This window comes from Pelophylax lessonae (genome assembly GCF_965119305.1).
Source record: "Pelophylax lessonae genome assembly, chromosome: 4".
NCBI lineage: Eukaryota > Metazoa > Chordata > Amphibia > Anura > Ranidae > Pelophylax > Pelophylax lessonae.
The window spans coordinates 671,685,810-671,705,196 of NC_138771.1; the positions used below are offsets into that span (position 1 = coordinate 671,685,810).

At 47.7% G+C, this 19,387-nt stretch overlaps 1 protein-coding gene across 1 annotated transcript in view; it reads right to left on the reverse strand.

Annotated features, from left to right (window-relative positions):
• The window catches only part of LOC309554230 (asialoglycoprotein receptor 1-like), a gene marked incomplete at its 5' end in the record, with an annotated part of 30,753 nt that extends 17,881 nt beyond the window's left edge, over window positions 1–12,872 (reverse strand). The window contains 5 exons of the mRNA XM_082255866.1: window positions 3,036–3,107; window positions 3,377–3,433; window positions 3,520–3,615; window positions 11,057–11,170; window positions 12,788–12,872. Coding sequence (XP_082111992.1) covers window positions 3,036–3,107; window positions 3,377–3,433; window positions 3,520–3,615; window positions 11,057–11,170; window positions 12,788–12,872 — 424 coding nt within the window. The remainder of the gene's footprint in view (window positions 1–3,035; window positions 3,108–3,376; window positions 3,434–3,519; window positions 3,616–11,056; window positions 11,171–12,787) is intronic.
• Window positions 12,873–19,387: the final 6,515 nt, after the last annotated feature.

Genomic DNA, 19,387 nt, shown 5'->3' on the forward strand with positions numbered 1-19,387 from the left:
GGACCAATGCACAAAGCAAGGACATCAAAGACATGGATGAGGGAGTTTGGGGTGTAGGAACTTGACTGGAATGCGCAGAGTCCTGACCCCAACCTGAAAAAACACCTTTGAGATGGTTTAGAGCAGAGACTGCGAGCCAGGCCTTCTCTCCAACATCAGTGCCTGACCTCACAAATGCGCTTCTGGAAGAATGGACACACATTCCCATTGACACTCCTAAACCTTGTGGACAGCCTTCCCAGGAGAGTTGAAGCTGTTCTAGCTGCAAAGGGTGGGCCAACTCGATAGTGAAGCCTATGGACTACGACTGGGATGCTATTAAATTTCATGTGTGTGTAAGGGCAGGCGTCCCAATACTTTTGGTAATATAGTGTATTAAATTACAATCTATGGGAAAAAAAAGTTTATAGACAGTAAAACAAGGTAATATGTAAGTATTTTAATTTACAATGTTACCTTCAACCTCTGATAAATCCAAATATTTCCTATACTTGTTTCTATATCATCAAAACACCACCAGCATCTGTCTTTGGTTAGATAAAGGTGATAGAACGTATTTTATCCTATATTTGGAAGTAAACATCTGAGTTTGGTTGGATGTAAATGTTGAGGTGTTTTCCATCATGTAGGTGAAGGTGGTGGGTGTTTCTTTGGGGAATTAACCTCTGTCATTGATTGTATAAAGGTGGTGGGGTGTTTCCCATCCTGTTCATGGACAGGTAACATCTGCCTTTGGCTGGATGAAGGTGGTGGGGTGTTTCCCATCCTGTTCATGGACAGGTAACATCTGCCTTTGGCTGGATGTAAATGTTGAGGTGTTTTCCATCCTGTTTTTGGACAATCAACATCTACCTTTGGTTGTATGAAGGTGGTGGGTGTTTATTTGGGGAATTAACCTCTGTCATTGATTGTATAAAGGAGGTGGGGTGTTTTCCATCTTGTTCATGGACAGGTAACATCTGCCTTTGGTTGGATGAAGGTGGTGGGGTGTTTTCCATCCTGTTCATGGACAGGTAACTTCTGCCTTTGGTTGGATGAAGGTGGTGGGGTGTTTTCCATCTTGTTCATGGACAGGTATCATCTGCCTTTGGTTGGATGGAGGTGGTGGGGTGTTTCCCATCCTCTTTATGGACAGGTATCATCTGCCTTTGGCTGGATGAAGGTGGTGGGGTGTTTCCCATCCTGTTCATGGACAGGTAACTTCTGCCTTTGGCTGGATGTAAATGTTGAGGTGTTTTCCATCCTGTTTTTGGACAATCAACGCCTACCTTTGGTTGTATGAAGGTGGTGGGTGTTTATTTGGGGAATTAACCTCTGTCATTGATTGTATAAAGGTGGTGGGATGTTTCCCATCCTGTTCATTGAAAGGTAACATCTGCTTTTGGTTGGATGAAGGTGGTGGGGTGTTTCCCATTCTGTTCATGGACAGGTAACATCTGCCTTTGGCTGGATGAAGGTGGTGGGGTGTTTCCCATCCTGTTCATGGACAGGAAACATCTGCCTTTGGCTGGATGAAGGTGGTGGGATGTTTTCCATCCTTTTCATGGACAGGTAACATCTGCCTTTGGATGGATGAAGGTGGCGGGGTGTTTCCCATCCTGTTCATGGACAGGTAACATCTGCCTTTGGATGGATGAAGGTGGTGGGGTGTTTTCCATCCTGTTCATGGACAGGTAACACCTGCCTTTGGCTGGATGAAGGTGGTGGGATGTTTTCCATCCTTTTCATGGACTGGAAACATCTGCCTTTGGCTGGATGAAGGTGGTGGGGTGTTTCCCATCCTGTTCATGGACAGATAACATCTGCCTTTCGCTGGATTGAGGTGGTGGGGTGTTTTCCATCCTGTTCATGGACAGGAAACATCTGCCTTTGGCTGGATGAAGGTGGTGGGATGTTTTCCATCCTTTTCATGGACAGGTAACATCTGCCTTTGGCTGGATGAAGGTGGTGAGGTTTTTTCCATCCTTTTCATGGACAGGTAACATCTGCCTTTGGCTGGATGAAGGTGGTGGGGTGTTTCCATCCTGTTCATGGACAGGTAACATCTACCTTTGGATGGATGAAGGTGGTGGGGTGTTTCCAATCCTGTTCATGGACAGGTATCATCTGCCTTTGGCTGGATGAAGGTGGTGGGGTGTTTTCCACCCTGTTCATGGACAGGTATCATCTGCCTTTGGCTGGATGAAGGTGGTGGGGTGTTTCCCATCCTGTTCATGGACAGGTAACATCTGCTTTTGGTTGGATGAAGGTGGTGGGGTGTTTTCCATCCTGTTCATGGACAGGTAACATCTGCCTTTGGCTGGATTAAGGTGGTGGGGTGTTTTTCCATCCTGTCCATGAACAGGTAACATCTGCCTTTGGCTGGATGAAGGTGGTGGGATGTTTTCTATCCTGTTCATGGACAGGTAACATTTGCCTTTGGTTGGATGAAGGTGGTGGGGTGTTTCCCATCCTGTTCATGGACAGGTAACTTCTGCTTTTGGTTGGATGAAGGTGGTGGGGTGTTTTCCATCCTTTTCATGGACAGGTAACATCTGCCTTTGGCTGGATGAAGGTGGTGGGGTGTTTTCCATCCTTTTCATGGACAGGTAACATCTGCCTTTGGCTGGATGAAGGTGATGGGGGGTTTTCCATTCTTTCCGTGGACAACCAACATCTGCCTTTGATTGGATAAAGGTGGTAGTTGTAGTCCTGTTCTTGAACAATCAACATCTTCCTTTTGGTTGGATTAAGGTGGTGGGGCATTTCTCATTCTATTCTTGGACTATGTTTAAGTCTATAGAAGGAGTCTCATTATGTCGCAGACATATTGCATGGGGGTGCCATGTTGATGAAGATAAGGGCCTCTCCTCCACAACCCTGGCTTGGTGGTTGTGGTGGGTGGGGGGTTTAATCAGAATCTTGGCGCTTACCCAAAAATAAGAGTGCTCCAAATAAACCCCCCCCCCCCACCCACCTCGCATTAATGAGCTGAGACATAATTCTGAATAGGCTGTGTACCATCTCCAACACCCTGAAATGTGTTCCACAATTACCTGCCACCTCGTCTGATACAATCTGTAAAACCAGGGACTCGATGTCCTCCACTTTATTCATCACTTCGGATTCTATAGAGAAATAAACAACAATATTGATACATAAGAACAAAAATAATGACATCATTTTAAATGTATTCCTTCAGTCTCTAGGACCCTCTTCATTCCACATTCAATCATTTCAGATCATGGTATACAATATATTCATCGGATGTATATATGTCCTCCAGTCTCTAGGACCCTCTTCATTCAACATTCATTCGTGTTGGATCATTGGATACAATATACTCAGGAAATATATAAATGTCATCCATTTTTTATGCCCCCCCCTCACAACTCACCTTGGATGCTTTTCAAAAAGTTTTGCATGACTTTCATTCTCACCATCATCTGGGATCCTGGTGGAGGAGAACATTTATATGGTGAGTAGATGGGATAACCCCGGTCTTACCTCCCCCCCCCCCCCCCCAGAGGTCCATCTCACCGAGTTCACTCAGTCCCTCCACTCTGGATTGCACCCCCATACTCAGATTCATCAGCTTCACCTCCATGTTATGCTCCACCTGATTCACCCCTTGACCTGCCGGAGACAAGGAAGCAGAAATAATGTCAGTGGCTGAAGAGGGGGGAGGGAGATATGTATGGGGTGCCCTACGACTGACTCCAAACTGGAGCACCCCAAGGTTGCCCAGTGGGGGTCACCTCAGATACATTGTGGATCTGGGAAAGGTGGAGTTCCTCCACCCTAGTGCCCTGATCTACATCCAATTACTAAAGACAAGTGAGAGGGTAATGCTAAATTTACTAAAGTTAAAGAGGAAGTAAAGTCTAAGGTATAATTTGTACCTATGGGTAAGCCTCTCTATAGGTATTGTAAATATCTCCTGAACTTGTACCGTTTAGGAGATATTTACATTGCATGCAGCCAGTGACATCATCAGCGCATGCTCTCTGAAGGAACCCCCCCCCCCCCATGCTGTTCCTTCAGATACCTGGGCTTTGAATGACGGCTCCCCCGCGCATTCGCCGGAGTGATGTCATCGGAGGCCCGGCCTGTCACACAGCCAGAGTCCGTGGACCCGGAAGGAAGACTGGGAGAAAATGGATGACTACATCGTATCGCTGGAGGCCTTTGTTTTCAGGTAGTTGTCGCATAGGGTGCTAGGATGCCATGCATACTAGCACATTATGCCTTTACCTTGCACCAAGCGGTTTACAACTGCTTTAAGTCATGTTACTAGTGACCAACGTGATGTCATGTTATCAGAGTGTTGCAATGTGGCCGGTGTGATGTCATATTATCAGTGTGATGTCATATGGCCAGTATTATGTCATATTATCAGTGTGATGTCATATGGCCAGTATTATGTCATATTATCAGTGTGATGTCATATCGCCAGTATTATGTCATATTATCAGTGTGATGTCATATCGCCAGTATTATGTCATATTATCAGTGTGATGTCATATCGCCAGTATTATGTCATATTATCAGTTTGATGCCGTGTTATCAGGAGATATCATATTATCACTGTGATGTCATGTGACCAGTGTGATTCATGTTATTAGTGTGATGTAATGTGGCCAATGTGATGTCATATTATCACTGTGATGTCATGTGACCAATGCGATATCATGTTATCAGAGTGTTGCAATGTGGACTGTGTTATGTCATATTATCAGTGTGATGTCATATCGCCAGTATTATGTCATATTATCAGTTTGATGCCGTGTTATCGGGAGATATCATATTATCAGTGTGATGTCATGTGACCAGTGTGATATCTTGCCATCAGATTGATGTCATATGGCCAGTATTATGTCACATTGTCAGTGTGATGTCATGTATCCAGTATGATGTCATATTATCAATGTAATGGTGTTTTTAGTTCAATATTATAAAAGTAAAGTACTTTTTTACTAGTGCGACTTCATGTTATAAATGTGATGTCATGTGACTGGTGTGATTTCATCTTATCAGTGGGATGTCATCCTTTCATTATGTCATGTTAGTGTGATGATGTTTATGCTTATCACATTAGTAATTATCTACAATATCATATTAGTAAAATATTATGTCACCAGTGTGATGACATATATCATTAGTGTGATGTCATGTGACAAGTGAGATTTTCTGTTATCTGTGTGATGTCATAGATGGATGTCATCTTACCAGTATGATGACATGTTATTAGTGTGATGTCATGTGACCAGTGTGATGTCACAGAGGGATGCAATGGTAACAAATGACTGTGTATTGATTGGCCCCTTGTCATAGTCTTACCTTCTTGCTGTTCTCCTTCGTTTGACATGTGCTGGCGGCCATCTTGGTTTCTGGGTTTCTTGTAGCCTCCCACCCTGCGGCTCCTCCTTCCCACTGGGAGGAGCTGGATGCCTAGCTCATATATATAGGAGGTCTGTGGCTTCAGTTCCTTGCTTGGTCCTCCTATGTTCACATGCTTCTAAGACTGCTGCTGCTTCTGGTCCCTGATCCTGGCTTCGTCTGACTACCCTGTTGGTTCCTGATCCTGGCTTCGTCTGACTACCCTGCTGGTTCCTGATCCTGGCTTCGTCTGACTACCCTGCTGGTTCCTGATCCCGGCTTCGTCTGACTACCCTCCTGGTTCCTGACCTCTGGCTTCGCAAGGACTCTGCCTCGGTTTCGCCATCCGTTTGGACTTTTGCTTTACAGCTTGATTTTCAATAAAGCCTTCTTATTTTCACTTATCTGTTGTTGTACGTCTGGTTCATGGTTCCGTGACATTAGGACCAAGCCATGAATTCTGACGGTACAGGGCCATCCTCGCTACCCACGCTGGTTGCCAGACTTGATCAGCAGGATAACCTGTTGGGTCGGTTCGCCGTGGCGTTGCAAACCCTGCTTGAACGCACGGCTCATTTCGCTCCCGTTGCCGATGGGTCGGTTGTCGCTCCTGGGCCCGCTCCTACTGCCGCTCCGGTTGTTGCGCCAGAGTCTACCCCGACACCTGTTGTTGCGCCTGCGGTGTTTCGGGGTATGACCGGTTCTGCCCCCCTTCCACAGCGCTTTGGGGGAGAGCCAACTCAGTGCCGAGGTTTCCTTAACCAGGTGGGCATTTATTTCGAGTTGCTGCCACATGCCTTTCCTACTGAGAGATCAAAGGTGGGCTTCTTAATTTCGCTGCTCTCGGACAAGGCCTTGGCCTGGGCCAGCCCTTTATGGGAGAACAACAATCCGGTGGTTGCCGAGTTTTCCGGTTTTGTTGCTTCTCTTCGGAGGGTATTCGATGTGCCGGCTCGTGCTGCCTCTGCTGCGAAGCTCCTTATGTCCATCAGACAGGGTTCACGATCCGTAGCTGAATACGCCATTGAGTTTCGTACCCTGGCAGCAGAGGTAGGCTGGAATAATGAGGCTCTGGTCGCTGCTTTCTCTCATGGTCTCTCGGATGCCTTGAAGGATGAGGTTGCAGCTAAGGACCTACCAGTGGAGCTCGAGTCTCTTATTTCCTTCTTGATTTTGATTGACACCAGACTCAGGGAGAGACCTTCCTTTAAGGAGAGTCTGCGGAGACCTCCTAACAGATTGGCGCCTACCTTTGCTGTCCCACCCGTGCCTCCCTCTCCTCCCACGCCTCCTGGGGATGACTTGGCTGGGGGTGAACCCATGCAGCTGGGCTTTGCTCGCCTGTCCGAGGGGGAGAGGGTACTCCGAAGACGCGAGGGTCGATGCATGTACTGTGGTCTCGGTGGGCATTTTCGGTTGGCATGTCCGAACCGTCCGGGAAACGCTCGCACCTGAGATCCTGTCGGGGGCAGATCTTGGGTGGAGTCTCCTCGTCCCCGGTTTCCCGTGTTGACAAACCACTGATCACTGTTGTCCTCTCCTGGGTCGGGGGCTCAGTGACGACCCAGGCATTGGTGGACTCTGGTGCTGGTGGTTTGTTCATTGATAGTGTGTTCGCTGCCACCAATTCCATTCCTCTGCAGGCCCGAGGTTCTCCACTGGCTCTTGAGGCGATAGACGGCAGACCCCTTCTGCCGCCACACGTGACTCATGAGACCCTTCCAGTGGGGATAGCCATTGGTGCCGTTCACAGAGAGTCGGTCTGCTTCCAGGTTATTTCGTCTCCACACTACTCGGTGGTCTTGGGGTACCCCTGGCTCCAGAAGCATAATCCGATTTTCGATTGGAGATCGGCCGAGATCCTCTCGTGGTCACCGCAGTGTGGGGCTAGTTGCATCCATGGGCCTGTCAAGTTGCTGTGTACTTCCTCAGACTCTTTGTTGCCTCCTGAATACGAGGAGTACCGGGATGTATTCGATAAGGTGCGCGCGGTTGCCCTACCTCCGCACCGCCCATACGATTGTACCATCGAGTTACAACCTGGTACCGTTCCTCCTCGTGGCAAGGTCTATCCACTGTCGGTAGCGGAGAATGAGGCCATGGAGGTGTACGTGAAGGAGGCGCTTTCACGCGGACACATTCGCAAATCCTCGTCCCCGGCAGGGGCTGGATTTTTCTTTGTGAAAAAGAAGGGCGGTGAGTTGAGGCCTTGCATCGATTACAGGGGTCTTAATCGCATCACGATCAAGAACGCTTACCCGATACCCTTGATTTCCGAGCTGTTCGATCGCCTTAAAGGGGCCACGGTCTTTACCAAACTCGACCTGAGGGCGGCATATAACCTCGTAAGGATCAAGGCGGGCGATGAGTGGAAGACCGCGTTTAACACCAGGACCGGTCATTATGAATCCTTGGTTATGCCCTTTGGGTTGTGCAATGCGCCCGCAGTCTTTCAGGAATTCATTAACGATGTTTTCCGTGACCTGTTGCAGCAGTGTGTGGTGGTCTATTTGGATGACATCTTGGTATATTCTGAATCCATGGAGACCCACATTCTGGATGTCAGACGAGTGTTGCAACGGTTACGAGAGAACAAGCTGTTCGGTAAGCTTGAGAAATGCTAATTTCACCGATCCCAGGTAACCTTCTTAGGTTACATCATTTCCGCTGAGGGGTTATCCATGGATCCTGAGAAGGTTTCGGCTGTCTTACAGTGGCCCCAGCCCAGTGGTCTTCGCTCCCTGCAGCGCTTTTTGGGCTTCGCCAATTATTATCGGAAGTTCATCAGGGACTTTTCCATGCTGGCCAAGCCTCTCACGGATCTGACCAGGAAGGGCAGTAATTCCCAGGTCTGGCCGCTCGAGGCCATCCGAGCTTTTGAGGCTCTAAAGTCCGCCTTTGTGTCGGCTCCGATTCTGTCGCATCCCAACCCTGGGTTGCCCTTTGTCCTCGAGGTGGACGCGTCTGAGACGGGAGTAGGCGCCCTTCTGTCTCAGCGTAGAACACCAGAGGGTCCTCTGCTTCCTTGTGGGTTTTACTCCCGGAAACTGTCTTCCGCGGAGTGCAACTATCAGATTGGTGACAGGGAGTTATTGGCCATCGTGCAGGCCCTTAAAGAATGGAGGCACTTGCTCGAGGGTTCGGTGGTTCCGGTCATCATCCTGACGGACCACAAGAATCTGACCTACCTTTCTGAGGCCAAGAGATTGACACCACGTCAGGCCAGATGGGCTCTGTTCTTGTCACGTTTTAATTACGTGGTCTCCTACCTACCCGGTTCCAAGAACATCAGGGCGGATGCCTTATCACGGCAGTACTCCGACCTGTCCAGGGAGGAGTCGATTCCGACTTCGGTCATACCTCCGAATCAGATCCTGGCCGCCATTCGCACCAGCCTGACCTCTCCCCTGGGTGAGCAGATTTTGGCGGCTCAATCTGGTGCTCCCTCTGGGAGACCCAACGGCAGATGTTTTGTGCCTGAGGAGTTGCGCACTCGGTTGTTGCGAACCTACCATAACTCCAAGACCGCGGGGCATCCTGGAAAGAATCAGCTGTCCTGGGCTGTTTCACGTCTGTTCTGGTGGCCTTCCCTACGTTCCGACATCGCCGCATATGTAGCGGCATGCTCCGTTTGTGCCCAGAGTAAGTCCCCTCGGCACCTTCCGTTGGGCCTTCTGCAACCCATAGCCACCGGGGAGCGCCCATGGTCACACCTGGGGATGGATTTCATTGTGGACCTCCCTGCATCCCGAGGCCATACGGTCATTCTCATGATTGTGGATCGATTTTCCAAAATGTGCCACTGTGTTCCTCTCAAGAAGTTACCCTCTGCACATGAGTTGGCCACGATTTTTTCCAGGGAGGTCTTCCGGTTGCACGGTTTGCCCAAGGAGATTGTGTCGGATCGGGGGAGTCAGTTTGTGTCCAGGTTCTGGCGCGCCTTTTGCTCCCAGTTGGGGATTCATCTCTCCTTCTCCTCGGCCTACCACCCTCAGTCCAATGGGGCCGCAGAACGATCCAATCAGGCCTTGGAGCAATTCCTTCGTTGCTATGTCTCCGATCACCAAGACAATTGGGTTGACCTCCTGCCTTGGGCTGAGTTTGCCAGGAACACGGCGGTGAACTCTTCCTCTGGGACGTCTCCCTTCATGGCCAATTATGGGTTCCAACCTGCCGTGTTACCGGAGCTATTCTCTCCCCAGGATATTCCGGCTGTGGAGGATCACCTTTCCGTCCTACGTGCTTCTTGGGTACAGATCCAGAAGTCCCTTGAGGTCTCTGCGCAGCGCCAGAGACTCCAGGCTGATCGCAGACGAGCGCCTGCTCCTTCCTACCAGGCCGGAGACCGTGTATGGTTGTCCACCCCCAACCTCAACCTTCGAGTGCCCACTCCCAAGCTGGCGCCTCGCTTTGTTGGTCCCTTCCGAGTGCTTCGCAGGGTAAACCCGGTAGCCTATGCCCTTGCGCTTCCTCCTGGCATGCGGATCTCCAACGTGTTTCATGTCTCCCTGTTGAAGCCACTGGTGTGTAATCGTTTCACTTCCTCGGTTCCTCGGCCTCGTCCGGTCCAAGTGGGCAATCGTGAGGAGTATGAGGTGAGCAATATCCTGGACTCACGCCTGGTCCGCGGGCGGGTGCAGTTTTTGGTTCATTGGCGTGGTTATGGTCCAGAGGAGCGTTCCTGGGTTCCCTCCGCAGATGTCCATGCTCCTGCCTTGCTCCGAGCCTTCCACGCACGCTTCCCTCAGAAACCGTTCTTTACTCCGCGGAGGAGGGGCCCTTGAGGGGGAGGTACTGTCATGGTCTTACCTTCTTGCTGTTCTCCTTCGTTTGACATGTGCTGGCGGCCATCTTGGTTTCTGGGTTTCTTGTAGCCTCCCACCCTGCGGCTCCTCCTTCCCACTGGGAGGAGCTGGATGCCTAGCTCATATATATAGGAGGTCTGTGGCTTCAGTTCCTTGCTTGGTCCTCCTGTGTTCACATGCTTCTAAGACTGCTGCTGCTTCTGGTCCCTGATCCTGGCTTCGTCTGACTACCCTGCTGGTTCCTGATCCTGGCTTCGTCTGACTACCCTGCTGGTTCCTGATCCTGGCTTCGTCTGACTACCCTGCTGGTTCCTGATCCCGGCTTCGTCTGACTACCCTGCTGGTTCCTGATCCCGGCTTCGTCTGACTACCCTCCTGGTTCCTGACCTCTGGCTTCGCAAGGACTCTGCCTCGGTTTCGCCATCCGTTTGGACTTTTGCTTTACAGCTTGATTTTCAATAAAGCCTTTTTATTTTCACTTATCTGTTGTTGTACGTCTGGTTCATGGTTCCGTGACACCCCATTCACTGGTTTCTTACAAAATCCCTAATTTGGTATGCGCCGACTCTTCTACATTTCGGAGAGAAGCGCGGTCACCCCCCCCCCCCCATGTGACTTTACATTAAATAAACATTAACAAAAGAAAAATATAAAAATACAAAACATAGAAGAAAACAATGAAAGTGAACATGGCTGAGCTAATAGGAAACTACTAAAATACTTAACTTCTTCACCTGACCAATCACTTTGGAATGGGGTGGAGCCTGTCTATCTGCCTGCGGAGGAGCCCTGCCACACCCCTGAGGAGCAGAACTTTCAGTAATATCTTCTCACTAATAGTACAGAATACAGAAGAGTGTTACTGTAATGTGAGGTGTGTGGGGAGAACTCACGTGTGAAGATGATGAAGAGGATGATGATGATGAAGAGGAGCGCAGTGCAGATAAATGACAGGAAGCAGATCAGAGCGGAGGAGGGCTGAGCAGTCTGTCTGTCCATCAGGATTCCTGATATCAATGAGAGAGAGAGAGTCAGAAATCTACAAACCTGTCCATATCACCGAGGAACATCTCACCAACTGAGGACCGATACCGAGATTTACACCAACTGAGGAACAACACCTTGACTTACACCGACTGAGGAACGATACCGAGACTTACACCAACTGCGGACCGATACTGAGACTCACACCAACTGAGGACCGATACCGAGATTTACACCAACTGAGGAGCGATACTGAGACTCACACCAACTGAGGAACGATACCGAGACTTACACCAACTGCGGACCGATACTGAGACTCACACCAACTGAGGACCGATACCGAGATTTACACCAACTGAGGACTGATACTGAGACTTACACCAACTGAGGACCGATACCGAGACTCACACCAACTGAGGACCGATATCGAGACTCACACCAACTGAGGACGATACCGAGACTTACACCAACTCAGGACGATACCGAGACTCACACCAACTCAGGACGATACCGAGACTCACACCAACTGAGGACGATACCGAGACTTACACCAACTGAGGACGATACCGAGACTTACACCAACTGAGGACCGATACCGAGACTCACACCAACTGAGGACGATACCGAGACTTACACCAACTGAGGACGATACTGAGACTCACACCAACTGAGGACGATACCGAGACTTACACCAACTCAGGACGATACCGAGACACACACCAACTGAGGACGATACCGAGACTTACACCAACTGAGGACCGATAGTTACCGTAGTTACCAAGACTTACACCAACTGAGGACCGATATCCAGACTCACACCAACTGATGACCGATACCGAGATTTACACCAACTGATGACCGATATCCAGACTCACACCAACTGAGGACCGATACCAAGACTTACACCAACTGAGGACCGATAGTTACCGTAGTTACCAAGACTTACACCAACTGATGACCGATATCCAGACTCACACCAACTGAGGACCGATACCAAGACTTACACCAACTGAGGACCGATAGTTACTGTAGTTACCAAGACTTACACCAACTGAGGACCGATACCAAGACTTACACCAACTGAGGACCGATACCAAGACTTACACCAACTGAGGACCGATACCGAGATTTACACCAACTCAGGACTGATACCGAGACTTACACCAACTGAGGACCGATACCGAGACTCACACCAACTGAGGACCGATACCGAGACTTACACCAACTGAGGACCGATACCTAGATTTACACCAACTCAGGACTGATACCGAGACTTACACCAACTAAGGACCGATATCCAGACTCACACCAACTGAGGACCGATAGTTACCGTAGTTACCAAGACTCACACCAACTGAGGACCGATACCAAGACTTACACCAACTCAGGACTGATATCCAGACTCTCACCAACTGAGGACCGATACCGAGACTTACACCAACTGAGGACCGATATCCAGACTCACAACAGCTGAGGACCAATACTGAGACTACACCAACTGAGGACGATACCGAGACACAGCACAGTACATCTTCAATGTTATTCTCAGTATCTGTTCTTATTCTGCACAGAAGTACTTCTCTTGTCCTGTACCAGGTGTAATTCTCGGTATCTGTCTCACACACACTGATGATTGGTACCTTGGAGAGGCCAGGCTCCTGGAGGACTTTTGGCCGGCTTTGTGTCTTCTGGAAGGTTCTGGAAGTTCTGATATTCCACCGACATGACCTGTGGGAAGGACAAACAGTGAGGAATGATTGAACAGATGGGCGGTGCTCAGCATGTTTGTGGGCGGGGATTACAGGTCAACTGTGTAAAGTGACACAGATCCTCTGGCATTGTCACTGAGTAATACAATGTAATGACAGATGGTTACATTGTGTTTACATTGTATTTATTGCTTCTTTCATATGGAGGTGGAAGGGGGGACCTTTTTATTGAATAAAATGTATTCCTATTTAAATCCTTATTCCCCTTTTCTCCTTAGCTATTATTTTACTTTCTTTTTTTTTTTTAACGCTAATTAATAATTAATGTCCAATTTCATCTGCTTTTTTTTTATTTTTTATTTATTTTTTTACTTTTTTAGTATTGCATACCAAGAAACTGCACATTTTTTTTATGTGTCCTTTTAATTTAATTTATAAATACCTTTGCTATGGTTGTGGAGCAGAAACATAATTTTAATGTCATTTTAAACTGGACAAATTCTAAAATTGAAATGAAATTAAAAAATAAATAAATCTATATCTATCTATATCTATATCTATATATATATACACAGTGCCTTGCGAAAGATATAAAACTTTACCAAGCCCTTATCACATTAGCACCTCCCCATCACATCAAAGCCCCCCATTACTTCAGGAGACTCCTTGTCACATCAGACGGCCCCCCATAAAATCAGAGGCCCCCCCATCACATCAGAAGTCCCCTATTACATTAGGGGCCCCTCATCACATCAGAAGTCCTACATCATGTCAGAGCACCCCCCCCCATCACATTATACGTCCCCCATCACATCAAAGGCCCCCCATCAATCAGATGTCTGCTTAATACATAAGAGGCCCCCCATCACATCAGAAGTCCCCCATCACAATAGAAGAGGCCCCCCCATCACATCAGGGACCCCCATTACATCAGAGGCCCCCCATTACATCAGAGGCCCCCCATCACATCAGAAGTCCCCCCATTACATCAGAGGCCCCTCATCATATCAGAGGTACTCCCATCACATCAGACATCCCCTATCACATCAGAGGCCCCCCATCACATCAAACGTCCCCCATTACATCAGAGGCCCCCTATCACAATAGAAGTCCCCCATCACATTAGAAGTCCCCCATCACATCAGAGGCACCCCATCACAACAGAAGTTTCCCTTTACATCAGAGGCCCCATCACATCAGAAGACCCCCATCACATCAAAGCCCCCCCCCATCCGTCAGATGTCCCCCCATTACATCAGAAGTCCCCCCATCACATCAGAAGTCCCCCATCATATTAGAGGCCCCTCCCATCACATCAGAGATCCCACCATCACATTAGAAGTTTCCCCTTCACTTTAGAGGTCCCCCATCACAACAGAGCCCCCCCCCCCCCCCATCACATCAAAGCCCTTATCACATTAGCACCTCCCCATCACATCAAAGCACCCCATCACTTCAGGAGTCTCCTCATCACATCAGATGCCACCCATCACATCAAACGTCCCCCCATTACATCAGAGGCCCCCTATCACAATAGAAGCCCCCATCACATCAGAAGACCCCCATTACATCAAAGGCCACCATCACATCAGACATCATCCAATTACATTAGAGGCCCCACATCACATCAGAGGCTCCCATCACATCAGAAGTCCCCCATAATATCAGAGGCCCCCCATCACATCAGAAGTTTCCCTTTACATCAGAGGTCCCATCACATCAGAAGACCCCCATCACATCAAAGGCCCCCCATCGCATCAGATGTCCCCCCATTACATCAAAAGTCCCCCATCACATCAGAAGTCCCCCATCATATCAGAGGCCCCTCCCATCACATCAGAGATCCCACCATCACATTAGAGGTTTCTCCTTCACATCAGAGGCCCCCCCTTCACATCAGAGGCCCCCCATCACAGCAGAGCCCCCCATCACATCAAAGCCCTTATCACATTAGCACCTCCCCATAACATCAAAGCCCCCCATCACTTCAGGAGACTCTTCATCACAGCAGATGGCCCCCCGTTACATCAGAGGCCCCTCATCACATCAGAAGTCCCCCATTACATCAGAAGTCCTACATCACGTCAGAGCCCCCCCCCCCTCACATTATAAGTCCCCCATCACATCAAAGGCCCGCCATCAACCAGACGTCTGCTCAATACATCAGAGGCCCCCATCACATCAGAAGTTCCCGTCACATCAGAGGCCCCCCATCACATCAGGTGCCCCATCACATCAGAGGCCCCCATTACATCAGAGGCCCCCCCATCACTTCATAAGTCCCCCATCACATCAGAGGCCCCCCATTACATTAGAGGCCCTAATCACATCAGAAGACCCCCATCACATCAAATGCCCCCCATTGCATCAGATATCCCCCATTATATCAGAGGCAATCCATTACATTAGAATTCCCCCATCACATCAGAGGCCCCCCATCACATAAGCAGTCCCCCATCACATCGAAGGCCCCCCCCTTTCACATCAGAGGCTCCCCATCTCAAAAGTCCCTCATCACATCAGAGCCCCCCATCACATCAGAGGCCCCCCATCACATCAGATGTCCGCCCATTACATTAGAGGCCCCCTATTACATCAGAGGCCCCCCATCACATAAGAAGTTATCAGAGGCTCCCCATCACATCCTGAGGCCCCCATCGCATCAGAGGCCCCTTTATCACATCAGAGCCCCTCCCATCACATCAGAGACGCCTCATTACATCAGACATCCCACCATTACATCAGAGGCCCCCCATCACATCAGATGTCTCCCCATTACATCAGAGACCTCCATCACATCAGAGGCCCCCCCATCACATCAGAGGTCCCCCATCACATTAGAGGCCCATCTTCACATCACAGGTCTCCCATCACATCAGAGCCCTCTTTCACATCAATGGTCCCCCACCACAACAGAGGCCCATCTTCATATCAGAGGTCCCCCACCACATCAAAAAACTATCAGAAGACTATATAATTTGAAGTGTTGGTGGAGATCTCAGAGGTGATGCTGTACTATGATATAATTTGAAGTGTTGGTGGAGGTCTCGGAGGGGATGGTGAACTATGATAAGATATAAAGGGTTGGTGGAGATCCTGGAGGTGGTGGTTTAGTATGATATGATATAAAGGGTTGGTGGAGACCTCAGAGGGGATTGTATAGTATAATATGATATGAAGGGTTGGTGGAGACCTCAGAGGGGATGGTATAGTATAATATGATATGAAGTGTGGGTAGAGACCTCAGAGGGGATGGTATAGTATAATATGATATGAAGGGTGGGTGGAAATCTCAGAGGGGATGGTATAGTATGATATGGTATGAAGGGTTGGTGGAGACCTCAGAGGGGATTGTATAGTATAATATGATATGAAGTGTTGGTAGAGACCTCAGAGGGGATGGTATAGTATAATATGATATGAAGGGTTGGTGGAAATCTCGGAGGGGATGGTATAGTATAATATGATATGAAGGGTTGGTGGAAATCTCGGAGGGGATGGTATAGTATAATATGATATGAAGGGTTGGTGGAAATCTCAGAGGGGATGGTATAGTATAATATGATATGAAGAGTTGGTGGAGACCTCAGAGGGGATAATATAGTATAATATGATATGAAGGGTTGGTGGAAATCTCAGAGGGGATGGTATAGTATAATATGATATGAAGGGTTGGTGGAAATCTCGGAGGGGATGGTATAGTATAATATGATATGAAGGGTTGGTGGAAATCTCGGAGGGGATGGTATAGTATGATATGATATGAAGGGTTGGTGGAAATCTCAGAGGGGATGGTATAGTATAATATGATATGAAGGGTTGGTGGAAATCTTGGAGGGGATGGTATAGTATAATATGATATGAAGGGTTGGTGGAAATCTCAGAGGGGATGGTATAGTATAATATGATATGAAGGGTTGGTGGAAATCTCAGAGGGGATGGTATAGTATAATATGATATGAAGGGTTGGTGGAGACCTCAGAGGGGATGGTATAGTATAATATGATATGAAGGGTTGGTGGAGACCTCAGAGGGGATGGTATAGTATAATATGATATGAAGAGTTGGTGGAGACCTCAGAGGGGATGGTATAGTATAATATGATATGAAGAGTTGGTGGAGACCTCAGAGGGGATGGTATAGTATAATATGATATGAAGGGTTGGTGGAGACCTCAGAGGGGATGGTATAGTATGATATGATATGAAGGGTTGGTGGAAATCTCGGAGGGGATGGTATAGTATAATATGATATGAAGGGTTGGTGGAAATCTCGGAGGGGATGGTATAGTATGATATGATATGAAGGGTTGGTGGAAATCTCGGAGGGGATGGTATAGTATGATATGATATGAAGGGTTGGTGGAAATCTCAGAGGGGATGGTATAGTATAATATGATATGAAGGGTTGGTGGAAATCTTGGAGGGGATGGTATAGTATAATATGATATGAAGGGTTGGTGGAAATCTCAGAGGGGATGGTATAGTATAATATGATATGAAGGGTTGGTGGAAATCTCAGAGGGGATGGTATAGTATAATATGATATGAAGGGTTGGTGGAGACCTCAGAGGGGATGGTATAGTATAATATGATATGAAGAGTTGGTGGAGACCTCAGAGGGGATGGTATAGTATAATATGATATGAAGAGTTGGTGGAGACCTCAGAGGGGATGGTATAGTATAATATGATATGAAGAGTTGGTGGAGACCTCAGAGGGGATGGTATAGTATAATATGATATGAAGGGTTGGTGGAGACCTCAGAGGGGATGGTATAGTATGATATGATATGAAGGGTTGGTGGAAATCTCGGAGGGGATGGTATAGTATGATATGATATGAAGGGTTGGTGGAAATCTCGGAGGGGATGGTGTACTATGCTATGATATAAAACGTTGGTGGAAATCTCGGAGGGGATGGTATAGTATAATATGATATGAAGGGTTGGTGGAAATCTCGGAGGGGATGGTATAGTATAATATGATATGAAGGGTTGGTGGAAATCTCGGAGGGGATGGTATAGTATAATATGATATGAAGTGTTGGTGGAAATCTCGGAGGGGATGGTATAGTATAATATGATATGAAGGGTTGGTGGAGACCTCAGAGGGGATGGTATAGTATAATATGATATGAAGTGTGGGTAGAGACCTCAGAGGGGATGGTATAGTATAATATGATATGAAGGGTTGTTGGAAATCTCGGAGGGGATGGTATGGTATGATATGGTATGAAGGGTTGGTGGAGACCTCAGAGGGGATTGTATAGTATAATATGATATGAAATATTGGTAGAGACCTCAGAGGGGATGGTATAGTATAATATGATATGAAGGGTTGGTGGAAATCTCGGAGGGGATGGTATAGTATAATATGATATGAAGGGTTGGTGGAAATCTCAGAGGGGATGGTATAGTATGATATGATATGAAGGGTTGGTGGAAATCTCGGAGGGGATGGTATAGTATAATATGATATGAAGGGTTGGTGGAAATCTCGGAGGGGATGGTATAGTATAATATGATATGAAGGGTTGGTGGAAATCTCGGAGGGGATGGTATAGTATAATATGATATGAAGGGTTGGTGGAAATCTCGGAGGGGATGGTATAGTATAGTATGATATGAAGGGTTGGTGGAAATCTCGGAGGGGATGGTATAGTATAATATGATATGAAGGGTTGGTGGAAATCTCGGAGGGGATGGTATAGTATGATATGATATAAAGGGTTGGTAGAAATCTCAGAGGGGATGGTATAGTATATTATGATATGAAGGGCTGGTGGAAATCTTGGAGGGGATGGAATAGTATAATATGATATGAAGAGTTGGTGGAGACCTCAGAGGGGATGGTATAGTATAATATGATATGAAGGGTTGGTGGAAATCTCGGAGGGGATGGTATAGTATAATATGATATGAAGGGTTGGTGGAGACCTCAGAGGGGATGGTATAGTATGATATGATATGAAGTGTTGGTGGAAATCTCGGAGGGGATGGTATAGTATGATATGATATGAAGGGTTGGTGGAAATCTCGGAGGGGATGGTATAGTATGATATGATATGAAGGGTTGGTGGAAATCTCGGAGGGGATGGTGTACTATGCTATGATATAAAACGTTGGTGGAAATCTCGGAGGGGATGGTATAGTATAATATGATATGAAGGGTTGGTGGAAATCTCGGAGGGGATGGTATAGTATAATATGATATGAAGGGTTGGTGGAAATCTCGGAGGGGATGGTATAGTATAATATGATATGAAGGGTTGGTGGAAATCTCGGAGGGGATGGTATAGTATAATATGATATGAAGGGTTGGTGGAAATCTCGGAGGGGATGGTATAGTATAATATGATATGAAGTGTTGGTGGAAATCTCGGAGGGGATGGTATAGTATAATATGATATGAAGTGTTGGTGGAAATCTCGGAGGGGATGGTATAGTATAATATGATATGAAGGGTTGGTGGAAATCTCGGAGGGGATGGTATAGTATAATATGATATGAAGGGTTGGTGGAAATCTTGGA